At 33.4% G+C, this 16,322-nt stretch overlaps 1 protein-coding gene across 1 annotated transcript; it reads right to left on the bottom strand.

The window, feature by feature from the left end:
• Positions 1 to 5,191: 5,191 nt before the first annotated feature.
• Positions 5,192 to 14,345, bottom strand: LOC128210550 (uncharacterized). Its single transcript, XM_052914898.1, has 6 exons — positions 14,219 to 14,345; positions 13,717 to 14,011; positions 12,836 to 13,233; positions 6,438 to 6,563; positions 5,846 to 6,257; positions 5,192 to 5,462 (listed from the first exon to the last, which is right to left on the bottom strand). The coding sequence occupies exons 1-6, from the start codon at positions 14,343 to 14,345 to the stop codon at positions 5,192 to 5,194; spliced, it is 1,629 nt and encodes a 542-aa protein (XP_052770858.1).
• Between the last annotated feature and the right edge of the window lie 1,977 nt (positions 14,346 to 16,322).

Genomic DNA, 16,322 nt, shown 5'->3' with positions numbered 1-16,322 from the left:
ATGATCCGAAACTGAAAAGCACAGTTGTTAATAGGTAAGTTTAAAAAAATATTATAAAGCGCGTCTCAAAAAAGGAAAACAAGCATACAAACATGCAAACACCATAAGATCATAGGCGAAAACAGTATGTTTTGCAAAAAAACGAATACAGAACTTAGTGTGCTCACAAGGAATACCGTATTTTGCAACAGAGTGATTTAAAAAGGTGGTACGTTCTCTTCGCCTCTCAAAACCCACCAGTGCTGCTGAAAGCTGTCTTAACAATCGAGTATAGACACAGAAAACTAAAACCACAGATTTCTCACAAATGTGCCTTAAGGGCGTTTTTGTTGCTACCAAACTAGTTTCAATTTTAGTTTCAAGGGTTTCGGCTATTCGGAACCTGTTTCAAAGTTTTGCTTGAAGTAACAAGTGCATGGTTTTATGTACAGCTTCAACAACATGATGGAGCTTCTGCATGTAGCCAATATTTCTAAGTTTCTTCAAAACAATGATACCGCAGATGGTCGTTTGCTTGCTTTAACTAAATGGTGTTTAACTCATGTGTTGGATCACTGTCCGCCATGTTTGTTTTTTTTTCAAAGTGAGCTAGTTTTCGGATGGAACGAACCGACGAAACCGCATCTGGAGGGGGTTTCGATAGTTTCCGTTTTCGTAAAACAAACGATAAAACTGGTATTCATTTTATTTAAAACTTTAAAAACAAATATTTGGACTGTCACAACAAATACACAGTTCATGAAACAAATATAAAACCAAAACTAGTGTATTACTAACAAAAACGCCGCTAATGTCATAGTTTATGATAATTATAAAACGAAGGATAAATGACAAACTACAACCATTTGCTAAGGCCATCCTGTTTTTCTCGACAGTCATGGGGCATAACTTGCCAATAATCAAAGCCAGAGTTAAAGCCATTGCGTACATAACAATACCTCAACCATTCTTTCATAATTGAAGCACTTTTGATTGTCATATATGTATACACACCCACATAGCACATTCACTTCTCATGACAAGCGAACATGACAGATGATTGCACTTATGTCCCCTTTACAAAAAAAACACATGTAAATCCAATGCAGAAAACACGTACTTACAAAATTCTTTGACCATTAAGATATTTACACGTTTGAGGTTCAAAATATTGAAAACGAAAAAAGACGTGTATTTTGTTATGGACATTATGTTGCCGAAGAAAACTACAACACAAACTACAACGTATATAGAAACAAAGACGCAATCGCATAAACATTTATTTTGTGTAAGTAAATACAAACATCTTTTAAAGTAGTCTACATTATAATATGTAAACTACCCAAAAGCTGGGTTAGTAACTGTTTACATACCGCTTCACTTGATTAAAATCAATATTGACTTACCGTTGATATAATGAAATAAATGTATTGGAAACAGTATGGTGACAAAGATGTACATTATTAAGATGAAACACAAGAACAATTGAAATGGCAAACACCAAAGACGCCGCGAATGTTTTTTTTAAACATTACTAAGAGGGAGCAGATGCAGTTCATCAATATAATAAGGTACCTTGATACAAGTATTCTTCAGTAAATTTGTCGAAATAGGATTTTTCAGTTCAAGGTCACCATGACCTTGATCTTTAATCAACTGACGTCAACATAGTTGCTGGTTGGGGCTGGTCATGTTTGAGTGACCCTCTACCATGCTCGATGTCTCTTTGCCTTAACCTAAACCTTTTTTCAATAATGTATAGAAAACGGTGCATTATATCAGCTTACGGTCACAACGAGCTTGACCTTTGCCCTACTTACCTCAAAAGCAATAAGGTTTATTTGCTGGTCATGATCAACCTACCTACAAAGTTTGAGGTCCCTAGGCCAACGCGTTCTTCACATATTGAATGTAAACCGATTTTTACCTAAAAGTCAGCATGACCTTTATTTCTGACCAACTGACCTTAAATAAATAGAATTCACAGCATGACCATGACCAACCTACCTGAAAAGCTTAAGGTCCCTGTGCCTTAGTGTTCTTTATCTATTGATCGGAAACCGATTTTTAGCTGAAAGGAATCTAAAGGTCGCCACTTCATTTTTATTTGACCAACTGACCTCAAAATCAAAAGGTTATGTCTGCTGGTCATGACAAACCTGCCTACAAAGTTTAAGAATCCTGGGCCTAAGCGTGTTTTAGGTATTGGTCGGAAACCTAGGGAAGGGACAGATGGTCGGACAGACGATCAGATAACTGCCACCCTTTGGGACATAAAGTCCCAGATGTTGTAATACTAACAATTATAAACTTAATGTTTTAAGTTATGGGTTAAGTGTGACACAAGCTTTGCATGAATAAGGGAAATTATGTTCTTTTTTAGTTTATAGGGGGTATGATAATAAAAACAGAAGCATATAAGAGAAAAGAAATTAAAAGTAATTGTATAAGTTAAATGGTTTTTATTATCAAATTTGAGCATTTATCATATAACAAATAATATTCACATGATTGTATATTCTAAATAAGCAATTATACAATATTATGAATAATCGAGCTGTACTGTATAGAGCGTAGTGTTGGAAGTGCAGCAGGGCCTGTATAACAGAAGCATCTTAAGTAAATTTAAAAAAATTAAAAATGATGTATTTTCAAAATCATATTTGAACTAAAAGATGTTTTAACTGCTGTAGTTCTTTTCTTAATAGCACTTATATTAACGGACACTTATTCTTATTCTGCAGCGAACAAAAACTGCATAATATCTCCACGGCAAACATAAAAGGTGGTTAGACATAACAAAATTTGCCAAATAGTACCCATGTTAAGTGCATAAGACGTCGTCAAGAAATTGATGCCAAGACTCGCAAAAACTCGATAACAAAAAATGCTAAAATGGGTCCAAAATGTTATATTTGATTAAAAACACAGTTTCAGGTCACGAAATTTCTATTTTTACATTTCAAACAAACAATAGTTCAGCTTATACATTCATATTTTTTTGTTAAGGCCTATAGAAACATATGTTAAAACCCGAAAAGAGATTACACTGGCTGTTACTTTCTTTGTCTTTCATTTAACAAGTTTATGATTTCAGACAAGATACATGTAGTAGCAATCCTCCAATATCTAGATATACGTCCATGATAAAGGAAAGAACACTCGAAATACACGCTACTTTAAACAGTAATGCATAGCTGATATTGATGTAAGGACGTTTATAATACAGCAAATATTTACAGTATAATGTTTCACTGAAATATAAGGTTATATATATATAAAAAAAATCATTTTTGTTAAAAAAATGCATACAATAAGAAGTAAATTAATTGACGCGTAAACTCTGAAAATATACCAGTACTGGTTTATTACAAACTGGTTATCTTATTTTTTTTCTCAATAAAACATTAAAAATATGAAACATATTTCACATGTCTTTTTGAAATAAAATAAAATGCCACAATCTGCCATGTACCCAAACACGTAGTCTTAATTGTTTATATTCTCAGTGAAAAAGCCAACTCCACTCATCAATTGCTTAATCCGAACTCACGTCCACTTATAGCTTTTATCATTTACAAATTATCTTGCGGTGAACATACCATTGTCTAACAACTTAAATAAACGAACATCTACAAACATTAGCGGTCAACATATTTAAAACAATATTTCTCCAGTTTTCCAAAACATTAATTTTAGTAAATCAGCAGTTATCCGTTACTGATTTAAATCGGGTGCAGCAATATATGTGAACAGTGGCTTGCCCATTTAGTATGTAGTTTACACAATACGATGTAGACCACTTAACATATAAATGGTTGTTAGGAAGAAATTTCAAAAAATGGACATACTTACAATATTTTACCATAACCTAATAAACAGCTGTATTCATAATTACATTATACAAATGATATTATACATTCACAATATATAGTTCTTCTAAGCTACTTATCTTTTCCAAACACAGCTTAACCAATTAAATTGTATTACTGCTTGTTTAAAGGGTAACGCCTTTGAATATAGACTTTACAAGTCTTTGTTATTGTTTTCTTTTCCAACGTCATGTCCGTAACCAAATACCCCATTTCAGGTTTTATATTTACAACGAAAAACATCTTGGAAGCAAGGGTCAGCTGCACTGCATATATCCAAAGAATATTTCAACTTTTTCAACTTTTAAATAGTAAACGTTACGTTTATTGATCTTAATAGTACAGAAATGGGCAGTTAACATATAATGAGTTCGTAACACATGTCGTTTAAATGTTCTCGTAGAAGGAAAATCAGTGAGTTCATATGTCAAAATGATCACTGGTGATGTATGTCTAAATTTAGAGTCTATATTTGAAAGATGATCCGTAGATGATCCGATTCTATATATAGAAGAACACAGAGGCCCAGAGAACGTACCATCTTGATTAGTTATACAATTGCACATATCATTGAGGTTTCTATATATCACGTTTCTTTTATCACTCACTTTTTTTTACAAAACATACTGTTTTCGCTTCTGATTTTTGCGTTTCTTTTTGAGACGCGCCCAATATATTTTTTTTAATAATCGATATTTCGACAATAAACTTATCTCCGGCTTTCAATTAAAACACACATCAAACTTACTTGTTACCAAATGCGTTCTTCTGAAAACAGTTTCGGATCAGGTGCATATCATTAATTTGTATCTGGATATTGCAGGATTACAATATCACGTTTGTAATTGACATTTGATTTAAATAAACACCCCTTAATAGTATGCAACAGTATGATGCCAGTATGTTTTGCACACAGAAATGATTTCAATTCTAGATCAAATCATATTGGGTCTTGTTTATACTTCTTTGGATAAAGAGCGAAAAAAATGCAAAAGTCATTTCGAAACAGAATGGATACAACATGGAAGATTTGGTTGGAAATTTGAAACAGATAAGAACAACATCCTTTTTGTGTTTCATTTTATTTTTTCAGTAAGATTGCACAACAATAATAATGTAAACATTTGGGACAGAGCACGTTCATGAGGCATTCTGGAATGAAAAAAGAAGATATCCGATTAGTAAGAACTTACATTAAATGATTTATATAATTATAGAAGTAAAATAAAAAGACTGTCTTTCATTAAGTGTGAGTATCATCTTAAACTCTTCTATAATTATTTTAAATATTATATCTAGTAATATTGCTAATCACGAAATAATTCATGACCTACCAGGACTTAATATCCAATGGACTTAATGCTGCGTCCGTAACCACCAAAACCACTGCCAATACCGCCTCCAATGATGCTACCACCGTAGCCGCCTCCGTAGCTCTGGCCGCCATATCCGCCGCCAAAACCACCCTTGCCACCGTATCCGCCGGAAGAGAAGCCACCGATGCCAGAGCCGTATCCTCCTCCGTAACCACCTGAGGAGTAACCTCCGTAACCGCCTGAGGAGTAACCTCCGAAACCAGATCCGTAACTCTTGCCGAAGGAACCACCGATGCTGTAAAATTAGGTAAGATGTATTAATACACATATTATTTTTGCACATAGCTAAAGTTACCAGAATGTGCATTAGCCGATTACATGTAAAACACTCGCTTTAAAAGAAACTGTCACGTATTCTTTGATTACGATAACTTCGATGAAGCCGAACACAATTCATCGAAATCAGCTTTTATTTGCATTTATTTTGAATCTGAATTCAAGTACAGGCAAAATAAATAAAGATAAATTATGTTGTCGTCAGAATGTTGGTTTTGGTTAAATTAGTTATTTAAAAACCAATCCATATTCCAATATAAAATCAAATCGTATTAAAAAGTTTGGAGTAATCGAAAACCACTCCAAAATTGCAAAATGCTTCGTATTTAATAATTAAACTACCTGTGACCTCCGATGCTGCCACCGTAACTCTTTCCATAGCCGCTGCTACTGCCATATCCTGATCCGATACTGCCGTATCCTCCGCTAATACTGCTATACCCTCCGCTGATACCGCCATATCCTCCACTGATACCGTCATATCCCCCGCTGCTGATTCCACCATATCCTCCGCTGCTGATTCCACCATAGCCTCTCCTGATACCACCATAACCTCCGCTGCTGATACCACCATAGCCTCCGCTGATACCACCATAGCCTCCGCTGCCGTATCCTGCGCTGATACCGCCATAGCCTCCGCTGATACCGCCATATCCTCCGCTCATACCGCCATAGCCACCACCAAAGCCACCCTTGCCACCGTATCCACCGGAAGAGAAGCCTCCGATTCCAGAGCTATATCCTCCGTAACCGCCTGTATAATATGGAATAATGATTTTTTTGTTAATGTACAAGTTAAAAACGTTTAAAATATTTATTGTCAGGGAAATATCGGAACTATCTTTTATAGTCACAATGATAAATTTCATAGCAATAGAACAAAAATTTGGCGCTCCTTAAATTTAACAACGAACATTTTTTTTAATTAACGTACCATATCCGCCACCGAATCCGCCTCCGTATTTTCCGATCGATCCTTTTTTGCTGACGCGACGGCCGTAGTAAGCCGCGTTTACGGCGAGAGCGCCCAGCAACAACAAAGCTACCGATTTCAACATGGCTGGAAACGAAAAAAATACAATTGTTCAAAGGGATTACTTTGTATGATTAATTCAAAACTGTAATTACTTCGTATACAATACGTAAAAAGTAGTGAGTTGATATGATATTTGTGAAACATGAACAATGTTGGAAGCTTTACTATTTTCACTTTAAACGATATGATAGCTTCTGTTAGTTGTAATAGCCATGAATGCTTCGAGCTTCAGTGTGCAGTATCATGAGTCCGGTTTTACAAGTTATTAAAAACTGAAACATTGAAATTAGTAACCAATAAGCAAATATTCAAATCGAACAGACTTTCATACGTGTTGCAATGAATGTGAAACTCTAAAGAAGAAGATTTATATTTTAGTAATCTACTTTACATGTTTACGATCATATATATTTGAATTCAATGAAACAAACAAAAACATAAACGAGACACTTACCTTTCGAATGGGATGTCGGTGACCAATGGTGATTCAACGTCTGTCTCCATTGTATTTATACTCCCAAATCACAAGGGTATTCAATTGTTAATTACACAATAAATTTATTAACCAGTCTATACATGTCATTCTGTCGTCTACGCATATAACGTACCACCGTGTATTGAGCGTTACCGTTGACGTTGATTTAGTGTCTTTGGACAGAAGTTTTATTTAGGAGGGGATCAAAACAAACATCACACAGACAAGGTGAAAGCCGATGAAAAACTTGATGTCTTAAATGAGAAAGAAAAACAAAACAAAACTGCTGAACGACGCATAATTAAAGTTAATATACTTATTCTTTTGTCATCAGTTATATAAATATTATTGTTATTATTATTATTATTATTATTATTATTATTATTATTATTATTATTATTATTATTTCTCTATGTGACCAAATTGATACTGAAGATGAGTTCGATTTAGTGTATAGATCCATGTTATTATATAGTGTTTAGGCAGATACATGTATTTTACAACTTTATCATTATAAACTACCTCCAACCTCAGTTAATAAATGTGATGTGATTAGGCTCTGCAATTGTGTGATAGGGTTCTCTTAATAATTTTCATCCTGGTTACCGAGTCCCATACTGCAGCATTATTATATTACAAGCATACATATATGTATAAATTTAACTTAAACAACAACTCTATGTTCTGTTCAGTTCTATTTATTGTTGATATAATACAAAATGAATGCGCACTTGCAAACGATGTGCATACGCTTGGCATATATTAGATAATTTCATATGCTCAGACGATTTTCTTCTGTATAAATCCTAATAAACCTTTGTTCTGTTTTGTCTTGTTCTGTTCAACATTTTATGCCTGCGAAATAATTTATCAATGAAAACACATTAGTTTTAGTCTTTGATTGCATATACCGCATGTTTGTGGTTTGCATGTGACTTAATTGATAAAGTCTACCATTTAGTGAAATAAATGAATTGGCAAACTTGGCAAATTCTGCCCACATGAATCACTAATTTGACTGAATGATTAAAAAAAGCATATGATTCATGTACAGATAGCAAAATTACTTTTATTAAGAAAAGATTAATGTATAGCTACGAGGCCACAAAAAAAACTAATTAAAAAAGCGCAATAAATATCACTACTATTATTTTTTTACCTGTACCCGAATAATACGTTTTTTTTTATTTATTATTAAAGTCAAATGCGTTAAACATGATAATTCATTAAGTCAACAAAAAAATGTTTAAAAAAGTCAGCGTTTTTTCACTCAAACCATAATATATGGCAAATGAGGAATATACAATATACATAAGTGGCATGGCGACAGAAACATGTTAAAATTAAGAATTTGATACCCAACATGGGTATCGGAGAGTCCTGAGTTTGACTAGGAATCTAATTTACTAGTATATATTATATATATATACATTTATGAATGTATGTTAATTAAATTTCTAACAAATAGCCACTTGTGAAATTAAGCACTATATATTTTCTGATTCATAAATAAGCATTCAAATGTATCATATCACGTATACTCTTACACATATACACATGTCTTTGAGAAAATCATAATACAAATAAGCTATACATTTAGTATATGCTAACAAGTACAATATAATTAAATAGAATAGTACAAACATACAAATTGTCCGTAATGATCAATTTAGCTGCAAGTTATGATTTACAACCATCCAACTACCTAAAAACTAGTTGTTACAAATCTATACAAATTTGTCTCCGTTTCTTGTTGCTAGAATTCATTCATTTTTCTAACGTATGTGTATTGGAGTGTCCCTAGAAGTATGGTTTTAGAAACTTATTTTTGCAATGATTACATACTTTTTCATATCATGGTATAATATGCAAATTGCCAATTTCAATAGGCATCATGTGATTTTTTGTTCTCAATTTACTAAATGTAAATAATTGTTTGTTTGACATTTTACTGAAAAGTTTTTCAAGATCACATATTTTTGTTAAATACTTTAAAATGTTCTATGATTTGGTCAGTTGGTTGTGATAGGCGATTGTGATTTCAGACTATACATAGCTAGAGTGGCCTGCGAAGCTTTATGCTTTTTGCATCAAGCAAATGAACCGATTCGACAAAAATATATCCCATGGTATTTGTATTCATTTATTACCACTAGTATGTTATTTGTGAAAATGAAATTATATAAATTTTGTCGGCCTTAAACCAAATACAACAAATATTTGACTTGAAGTGTTGACTGTTAATTTCCATATATCAAAACGAAGTATGTGTTAAGAGCACTTTGGAACCCATTTTCTGGCATGATAATTGTATCATTAGCATACAACAAAATAAACAATTTTAGAAGGTTGTGCATATTGTAATAATGAGCAGAAACATGAATATTAACATCGTCATTTATTACATGTCGGGCAAAGAATAAGTGTGAATCGTTTAAAATATTGAAAATAGGGCTTAGAAAGATTTCCCCATGGCGGACACCAATTTTACTTGACAAAACGTTTGAGTATTCTGAAGTGTTTGATACATATTGTTTTCTATTGTTTTACATTTTCTTAACAAGTTTTAGACATTTTACATTTATATTTGTATTTATAAGATGCTGTTACAGCAGCTCAAATCTCAAGACTGTGTCAAATGCTTGTTTCAAGTTTATAAATGCACAAAATATTTTTTTGTTTCTATTATTCAAGTACTGTATCAAATTATTTAATATAAGCATATTGTCCTTAGTTGATAACCGTTTTCTAAAACAATCTTTGTTACTGTTTAATTTATAAACACTAACTTTCAAGTGTTATATATTGGTTTAAATAATTTAACAATTCAGTACAACCATTAACTGTATGTGCTTAAGTGAACAGTAAGTTGTTACGACATATCATTTTTTGTCACAGAAAGCCATACAGACAAAATAGCCGAACTCTTCAGATTTGAAGAAGTGCAAAGAATGGATGGTTGTGACTTTCTTTGTCTTTTATTTAACAAGTATATGATTACCTAGAAGATATAAGCAATCCTTTAATATCTAGATCCAATTCATGATATAGGAAAGTACAATAGAAATACATGCTACTGACAGGTATGCATACTTCATATTAATTTAAGGTCTATAAAACAGAATATGAATATGTTGAGACATCATATAAGTTGTCACTGAAATATTAAGTTATTTCAAAAATGAAAACTAATAATTTTATACGATTAGAAGTAGATTAATTGACACTGGTAGATTGATGTTCCATAAACTCTGAAAAGTTAATAGGATTAGTATATTATAAAACCCCTGATTATCTGTATTTGTTCTCAATGAAACATTAAAATGTAATATGTATTTCGCACGTCTGTTTGAAATAAAGTTAGTTGCCACAATCTGCCATGGACCCAAACACGTACTCTTAATCTGGTTTACACTCACTGAGGAAAACTCCACCCTACCATTGCTTATTCCGAATTTATTTCCACTTGTAGGTTTTATCAGTTTGAAATTATCTTGCTTTATTGTTCTATGTCTTTGGTGTTTACCCAGTGCCATTAAACAGGGTTTATGTTTATTTATTTTTTATACTGAGCTTTTTTCTGTAGTTTTTTATATAAGTATTGCTGTGAACATACCGTTGTGTTACAACATTAATAAACGACTATCTACATATATTAGTGGTCAACATTTTAAAAGCAGTGTTTCTTAAGTTTTCCAATACATTTATCAGTAAATCAGCAGCCATTCGTTACTGATGTAAATCAGGTGCAGCGATGGATATAACCAGTATGTAGTTTACAAAATAAAATGTCGACCACTGAAAGGTAGAAAAAAATACTTTCACAAAATAAATGGTATTGTTCATGCGTCGGATCAAACCAGTTTTGTAAGTTCATACTATAAAATGTCGACCACTAAAAGTAAAAAAAAACAACTTAATAAATAATAAATGATATGGTTTCTGCGTCGCTTCAAACCATTTATTTTTGTAAGTACATACTAACAATCTTTAACCATTACTAAATGACCAGGTATATTCAGAACTACAATATCCACACCCCAACTTACATCCTTTTCATGAACGGCCTTTCGTCCATTGCAAATATTTTCCGATGAACGCAACATCTTCGGATATGTTCGGATCGCGAATCATCGAATATTTATATAAAAAGCGTAGTAGTGTTTGTATTGTGTCAGCAGGCCACGATTTTTAAAAAAAAAAAAAACATGTTAAAAAGTTTGAATCTATGATTTGTTAAATGTATTGTTGTTATTGTTGTTATTAGCGTTTCAGTCTTACGTTTAAGAATTACTGAAAGGTTTTCTTTAATGCAACTAAATTTTAATGAACAATTCTGGAAAGAAATAATGAACTATTGTTGTAAGTATAAGTAATGAATTGCGTGTCATGTCATTTTCGGGGATATGAACGGGGTATGAACGGGGTTTGGCTGGTTAAAGTATGCGTAGGGTCCTTCGGACTTCACTCTTCAATTAAACTAATGAGTAATGATATTATACATTATACAAATGCTATTATACATTCACAACGTCTAAGCTACTTGTCTTTTCCAAACACAGTTTAACCAATTAAGTTTTATTACTGTTTGTTTAGTGGACAACGCCTTTGAATTTAGAGACGTTGCAGTTCTATGTTTTTGTTTTCTTTTCCAGCGTAATGTCCGTAACTATAAATACCCATCATTTTTGTTTTAATTATTTCAAACGAAAAACATTTATTGAAGGTCAAAGGATGATTTTGCAAGCATGTGTCTGCAGTGCATATGAATAGAATATTTCGACTTTTTAACAATAAACGTTTTATTATGTTTGTATATAACCGATTCTATTTACAGAAGAACACAGAGGCCAAGAGAGCGTACCATCACGGTAAGTTATCATTTACGCTTTTAAATATCACTCCGATGCACTACGGTTCTTATTATCTTATTCCCTTTTTTACAAAACATACTGTTTTCGCTTAAGATTTTGAGTTCCTTTTGTGAGACGTGCTCATAATATGATTTTAATTATCATTTTTTCGGGAATAAGCACACATCCAATTTTCTTGTTTCCATATGCGTTCTTCTGAAAACAGTTTCGGATCATGTGTATGTCATGAATTTGAATCTGGATATTATAGGATTACAATTTGCTATTTTCTCATTTCTAATTAACTGTTTCAGTAATGAATTTGTTTAAAACAAGGCAAAGAAAGAAACAATCATCCGTGCAAAAGTATGATGGCAGTATGTTTATGAAAAATATTGTTTTCGCTTCTGAAACATGTCCATTTGGTCCTGTGTACGCTTCCTTTCAAAGCAATGTATTTCCATGACATGGCATTTAATTGCCATTTAACTAGATATTTTTATCGAAAGTCAGAAAAAATGAAAAGCCATTTCTAGACAGGATGGAGAAAACATGCAAGATTTTGTTTTGAGTTTGACATACATATAAATATAAAGACAATGTTCTGTTTCATTTTATTTTTCAGCAACAACAATAATAAATTCAATATTTGGGACAGAGCTTGTTCATGAGGCATTCTGAAATATAAAAAGAAGAAATCTCAGTGATACGCAAGAATTTATATGTAATGATTTATATATATAGAAGTAAAATGAAATAAAAGTGTTTCATAAAGAATTAAGGTGAGTATTATTTTAGACTTTTCTATAATAAGCTTAATTGCAAAATATAAGACCTGTTTCGATGCTATTTAGAGTATTCACTTTTTAAAAACCCCCAGAAACATTGCTAATCATAAATTTATTCATGACTTACCATGACTTAATATCCAATGGACTTAATGCTGCGTCCGTAACCACCACCAATACCGCCTCCAATGATGCTACCACCGTAGCCGCCACCGTAGCTCTGGCCGCCATATCCACCGCCAAAGCCACCCTTGCCACCGTATCCGCCGGAAGAGAAGCCTCCGATTCCAGAGCCATATCCTCCTCCGTAACCACCTGAGGAGTAACCTCCATAACCACCGCCTCCAATGATTCTACCACCGTAGCCGCCTCCGTAGCTCTGGCCGCCATATCCACCGCCAATGCCGCCCTTGCCACCGTATCCGCCTGAAGAAAAGCCTCCGATACCAGAGCCATATCCTCCTCCGTAACCACCTGAGGAGTAACCTCCATAGCCGCCTGATGATGAACCTCCGTAGCCGCCTGAGGAGTAACCTCCGAAACCAGATCCGTAACTCTTACCGAAGGAACCACCGATGCTGTAAAATTAAATAAGTTGAATAAATACATTGAAGTCTTGAGATTTTTTGATTTTTTGGGGGTGGGGGTGGGGGGTGGGGGTGGTATTACAAATACACGAATCTTTCCTGGTATTCTTTTTGCACAAAAAAAATAAGATACCACAAAGTGTTGTATAAGCTAGGTGCGTTAGCCGATAACCATTCATGAATTTGCTTTAAAGGAAACTGTTATATGTATTTTTTGATAACGGTAACTGCGATGAAGTCGGACACTAATGATGAAATCAGCCTTTATTTATATATATTTTAAATCTGAATTCAATTACAAGCTAAATAGATTAAGATAAATTTAGTTGTCACCAGAAGGTTGGTTTTGATAAAATAAGTAATTTAGAAACCAATCCATATTCGAACATAAAACTACTATCGTATTAAAAGGTTTGATGTAATATAAAACCACGGCCTAATTGCAAAATGTTTAGTCCTTAATGGCAAACCTACCTGCCACCGTAGCTCTTTCCAATGCCTAGGCTTTTGCCATATCCTCCACCGATACTGCCATAACCTCCGCTGATACCGCCATAGCCTCCGCTGCCGTATCCTCCGCTGATACCACCATAGCCTCCGCTGCCGTATCCACCGCTGATACCACCATAGCCTCCGCTGATACCGCCATAGCCTCCGCTGCCATATCCTCCGCTCATACCGCCATAGCCGCCGCCAAAGCCACCCTTGCCACCGTATCCACCGGAAGAAAAGCCTCCGATGCCAGAGCTAAATCCTCCCCCGTAACCACCTTTATGAACGAATTTAGAAAGTATGATTATATTTTTCAAACGTACAAGTGAAAAACGCTTTTCATTTTTTGTAGAGAAAAATCGGAACTTTTTTATACTTGATAAATTTGATTAAATTAATTATAAATTTCAAAGCACTCAAACAATAATTTTATAAAATGGCTACGAACATTAAATACAGACAAAATCACTTTTGAGAAACGTACCATATCCGCCCCCGAATCCGCCTCCGTATTTTCCGATCGATTTTTTGCTGATTCTACGTTGACGGCCGTAGTAAGCCGCGTTTACGGCGAGAACGCCAACCAACAGCAACGCTACCGATTTCAACATGGCTGGAAACGAAAATAATACAATTGTTTCAAGAGATTATATTGTTTGGTGAATCCAAAACCGTGTACTTACTTCGTACATAGTACGTTAACAATATTTAGGTGAGTTGATAATTGTGTAACATAAACATTGTTCGAAGCATTCTTATTTTTGTTTAAAACGAAATAACGGATTCTTCTGATTGTAAATTCACGTGATATATTATGTAAATTACTTATCATGTAACAGGAAACAATATGTTTACGTTACTTATTAAATGTGTTTGAATCCTGAATTCAAATATCACGATTGTTTCGCAGTACAACGAGTTCTGTTAAAACAATTTATTGAAATTGAAACATTTAACTCGGTAACCATGCATTTTATTTTCATGAAACAAATTTCCATACCATTTTTAAAATGAAAATAGATATATTTCAGTAACCTACGTTACATGTGTACAATCAGTTATATTTTTATTTAGTGGAAACAAACAAAACAGAAATGAGACACTTACCTTTGGTATGGGATGTCGGGGACCAATGGTGATACAAAATCCGTGTCCATCGTATTTATACCTCCAAAAAAGTTTCGTGATAACGAAATCTATTTATTAATCTATCTCCTTTATTTCCATATACATGTCATACTGTCGTCTACGTATATACGTTTTACCCACATGTATTGACGTTTATTACGTATCGTTGGACGTCTAGGATACTTGGGCTTGGAATAAAACTAAGAAAAAGCGAGTATTTGCTGTCTGGATACGACCGCAGTATTTTTTTAATGCGTACCTGCGGCTATTTGTCAACCGTTTGATTTAGAACGGGGTAACGTAGACAAATTGTGACAGGGTAACTGATTAGCATAATTAGCTCCGGTGTTTGCATAGTTTACGTCCGTTCGCGTACATTCGCAATGACAAATCATTTGCTTATATTGATAAAAAAATGTTATTGTTTTGGATAATTAGAATGGAATTTTGAAATCGATTAATTAATAAAAACTGAACATTGCTTGTCGGTCATTTAATTTGTTTTTCAACGGCGGAGATTATATTAGATATTATCACTTTGTCATCATATTCCCTTTTCCATTATAGTTTTGTAAATTATTGAGTACCTCTTATTCCATTTTATTAAACACAACGAATATTTTGAAAAGAAAAAAAAAGAGAAAAATATTAATGTAATATTCTCCCTGTTTCGCAAGCCTCGTTGGCAACGCCAGCACCAGTCATAGGCAAGCTCTTGCTGACGTTGTCTAACTTACTCAGAACACACATTACCTGTTAGTATAACATGTTGTACAAGTCGTTAATTTGTTACACTATTTATTTCAATTGTAAATATATATATACATTTTCATGCGTTTTATTTCATATTTGTAATATTTGTTTATGTACGTTTGCGTCTTGGCCATATCAATAATTATCCTATGTGTAAATGACCAAAGACAAGATGCCGATTTGCCAATAAAAACTTGTAAACTTGTGTAACTTGTATTCAAAGAAAATACAAACTTAAATTGCATTAACTTTTTTAATGCAAAATCAATCTGAAAGACGACGTTACAAATCTTCTTCACATTTGTTTATAACCAAAGTTTATAATGTTAACATGGGTACGTACACCTCAATTTCAACCTAACTCTTACATATTTCAAAATAAATCTTGGTAAAAAGAATCCAGAACATTGTTTCATTTAACCCTGAGTTAAGAATCACTCAAGGATTCACTATGAATGATGAGGTTATAGTAATATCAGAGATTGTATTATTTTTTTATTTTTTATTTTTTGTGTACACACGTAATATTGTATTAACAAGAGAACTCAGTTAACTTCAGTTAACTAACAATCAGTCAGAATGATTTACTTCAGCAAATTTTCATATAAGAGTTCACTCTAAGAATTAACCAGGAAGCGCAGTTTTGTATTGGTAACCAAAAAATATTCGGAGGGCGAGACCGGCGACCCCATCAGTCGCCCCAGTGT

The sequence above is a fragment of the Mya arenaria genome, chromosome 12 (assembly GCF_026914265.1).
Source record: "Mya arenaria isolate MELC-2E11 chromosome 12, ASM2691426v1".
Classification (NCBI taxonomy): domain Eukaryota; kingdom Metazoa; phylum Mollusca; class Bivalvia; order Myida; family Myidae; genus Mya; species Mya arenaria.
The sequence above is the reverse complement of the archived record's forward strand: the minus strand, read 5'-3'. Positions and strand labels throughout refer to the sequence as shown.

Coding starts and splice junctions, on each gene's coding strand:
- LOC128210550 (XM_052914898.1), bottom strand. CDS start 14,345: ATGTTGAAATCGGTAGCGTTGCTGTTGGTTGGCGTTCTCGCCGTAAAC. Junction 13,234..13,716: donor GGAAAGAGCTACGGTGGCAG/GTAGGTTTGCCA, acceptor TTAATTTTACAG/CATCGGTGGTTCCTTCGGTA. Junction 6,564..12,835: donor TGGTAGCATCATTGGAGGCG/GTATTGGTGGTG, acceptor TTTCGTTTCCAG/CCATGTTGAAATCGGTAGCT.